The sequence below is a fragment of the Protobothrops mucrosquamatus genome, unplaced genomic scaffold (genome assembly GCF_001527695.2).
Source record: "Protobothrops mucrosquamatus isolate PMUCROS unplaced genomic scaffold, P.Mucros_1.0 scaffold2957, whole genome shotgun sequence".
Taxonomy (NCBI): Eukaryota; Metazoa; Chordata; class Lepidosauria; order Squamata; family Viperidae; genus Protobothrops; species Protobothrops mucrosquamatus.
The window spans coordinates 53,561-56,723 of record NW_015388980.1 but is presented as its reverse complement, the minus strand read 5'-3'; the positions used below and the strand labels follow the sequence as shown (position 1 = coordinate 56,723).

The window sequence follows — 3,163 nt, the reverse complement described above, 5'->3', positions numbered from 1 at the left end:
TCTCGTATTTATGTGAATTATGAATCCAAGTGTTGGAGGTGTGGACACCCAGATGCAACTTTTTTTCATATGTGGTGGACTTGTAAGGTTATTAAGGCCTTTTGGATACAATTGTGGTGGAACTTACAGCAAATCTTTAAAAAAAGGATTATCTTTCTCCCACAGCTGTTTCTTTTAGGTATTGTGCAAGATTTAGATGTAAAAGAGACAAATCTGTTGCTTTATTGTTTAACTGCTGCCCGTTTGCTGATAGCCCAAAATTGGAAGAGCCCAATTCTGCCTACAATGGAAGACTGGAGATTGAAAGTTTCGAATCTTGCTGAAATGGCAAAGATTTCGGCTTATCTGAAGAACCACTCGAACGAACAATTTTTATCAATATGGAGAAGATGGATTGTTTATATTCAAAAGAAGCATAGAGTGGTAGATATTTTGTGGAGTTAGAGATATTAGTATTTGTTTATTTATATATGAATATTATCCTGGGATTAGGTTTGGGAAGTCCGGGGGTGGTGGGGGATTTTACTTTTTATTCTGTTTATCTATGATTATGTTTGTTTTTTATGATGAAAAATAATAAAATTTCTTTGGAAAAAAAAATGCCAAATCCAGTCTGAACATCTGGCTGACTGTGCGATGATCCATAATAATAATAATAATAATAATAATAATAATAATAATAATAATAATAATAATAATAATAATAATAATAATAATAATAATAATAAAGTTGGAAGGGACCTTGGAGGTCTTCTAGTCCAACCCCCTGCTCAGGCAGGAAACCCTATATCATTTCGGACAAATGGCTGTCCAGTCTCTTCTTAAAAACTTCCAGTGTTGGAGCATCCACCGCTTCTGGAGGCAGGTTGTTCCACTGGTTAATTGTTCTGACTGTCAGGAAGTTTCTCCTTAGTTCCAGGTTGCTTCTCTCCTTGGTTAGTTTCCATCCGTTGCTTCTTGTCCTGCCTTCAGATGCTTTGGAGAATAGCTTGACTCCCTCTTCTTTGGGGCAGCCCCTGAGATACTGGAACACTGCTATCGTGTCCCCCCTCATCCTTTGAAGATAGCAAAGTCCAGATTTTTGACAGAGAGGACTGCTGGTTTCAAAGAGGGATCCAAGAGGCCATCTATCTCCAAATTGAACAGCCCTCCCTCAACAGAGGGGGAGGGATACAACATCATCTCTCTCCAGTCTACAACACAGTCTTTTCAGCAGTTCTAAGAAGACTCCACACCGATTTACACCACTCGGGTGACCCTGAGGACAGAGACACACCTCCAAGTGGCCTCAACGACTCTCTAAAAGGATGCAAATGACCAGCTATCTGCAAGGAGTATAAATCCTTCCCTTCCCTTCAGAGTTGCAGAAACGTCTTGGATAAGAAGCAAAATGTCTTAAAAAACAAAACAAAGTCCAGTTGCCTCTTGAAAAAAAAAGCACCTTTGGGACAATTCCATTTAATTATTTAAAATATTTTTTTTTAAAAAAAATATGTTTTGTTACTCGCATCTCATTTTGCCCTTCCTTTTGCATCCTTTATTTCATGAATCTATTCCACCATTTCTTCAGTATCAGTGTAACTCTTATCTCACGGTCCTGCAGTGTGTTGGCCGCGGTGAGTTGTCCTTAGGCCCCTTTTGCAAGGTCAAGAGGTAGGGGCAGCCATCAAAACTTTGGAACTGGGTTGTAAGTACCCCTGGGGAGGTCCGCTATAACTTCGAAGCAACCAGTCGTAAGTTGAGAACTACCTGTAGTTAACCGTAAATCCGTTTAACCGTACATCCGTTTTGAGAAAATCTTAACAGATAAAAATTGATTTCAATTTTGTGGGGGGGAAAGTCTAAAGGAGAATGTTGAAAACAGGACATATAACGCAACTTAAGTTACAAGTTACTTTTTCCAGTGCCATTGTAATTTCGAACAGTCACTAAACAAACAGTTGTAAATCAAGGATTACCTGTAGGGCCTTGGTTCCCACCCGCCCTGTCTCACTGAGGTCCTGCTCCGTTCTCGCAGATGGGGCCCAACATCAAAGAACTTTTCCGCCTTCTGGAAGACTTCATTGACGTGGTCGGCTTCCGCATGAAAGACTTTCAGGATTCTTATCAAGCGACCGACAACCTGGGTGAGTACGTTGGACCGATCCAAGGGTCCCCCTCCCCCCCTGTTGATTTCCAAGTGGTAGGATCCAAAGAGTGGGACGGTGGGTACCGTTTCCTCCATCCAAAGGGAGCTTTCCGATGCAGGAATGCTGATTTTCTCAGAAGCAGAACGAGCTGAGGTCAAACCACAATCAGTTTGGGGTGGGGGTTTGACCCAGTTTGGGTTTAATGGGAAAAGAGATGCCCAGCGGGTCTGATTTATGCCTCTCCTGGCGGTTTACACACACACACTCACACACACACATGCAATGTAATAAGATTTAATGGTGCGGATGGGCACGCGAAACGCAAAGGTTTAAAACGCACACCGTAAGGCAATAACGGCGATCGTGCGATTCCCACAGGCGGAGAGGGAATAAAGTCGTATCGGAGCATAGAAAAATGCAAAGCGGGGAAATGGCTACTCAAGGGCATCTAGATGTTCTTCAAGGTTTGGGGTGTGGATGGATGGTTTGGGCTGATTGGTCCCTACTTCCATAATTATTAATTGCTGAGGGATTTTTGGACGGTGGAACTGTTGTAGGTTTTTGTGTATCAATGACTAGAACGAATTAGATTGTTTCAACTGTTCATTATGGGCTATGATAATTGGGTTTGAATTTTCTTTCTTTCTTTCTTTCTTTCTTTCTTTCTTTCTTTCTTTCTTTCTTTCTTTGTCTCTCTCTGTCCCTCCCTTCCTCCTTCCTTCCTTCCTCCCTCCCTCCTCCTTCCCTTCCCTTCCCTTCTCTCTCTCTCTTTCTCTCTTTCCTTTCCCTTCCCTTCTTTCTCTCTATCCTTCCTTCCTTCCTTCCTTTCTCTCTTTCTTTCTTTCTCTCTCTCTCCCTCCCTCCTTCCCCCTTCCTCCCTCTCTCCCTCCTCCTTTCCTTTCCTTTCCTTTCCCTTTTCTCTCTCTCTTTCTCTCTTTCCTTTCCCTTCCCTTCTTTCTATCTCTCCTTCCTTCCTTCCTTCCTTCCTTCCTTCCTTCCTTCCTTCCTTCCTTCCTTCCTTCCTTCCTTCCTTC

The 3,163-nt window shown here is 42.3% G+C and overlaps 1 protein-coding gene across 1 annotated transcript in view; it reads left to right on the top strand.

Moving 5' to 3' along the window:
• Positions 1-3,163, top strand: part of ADGRB1 (adhesion G protein-coupled receptor B1) — a gene marked incomplete at both ends in the record, with an annotated part of 115,077 nt that overhangs the window by 71,574 nt on the left and 40,340 nt on the right. Inside the window, one exon of the mRNA XM_015826099.1 lies at positions 2,018-2,126. Coding sequence (XP_015681585.1) covers positions 2,018-2,126 — 109 coding nt within the window. The remainder of the gene's footprint in view (positions 1-2,017; positions 2,127-3,163) is intronic.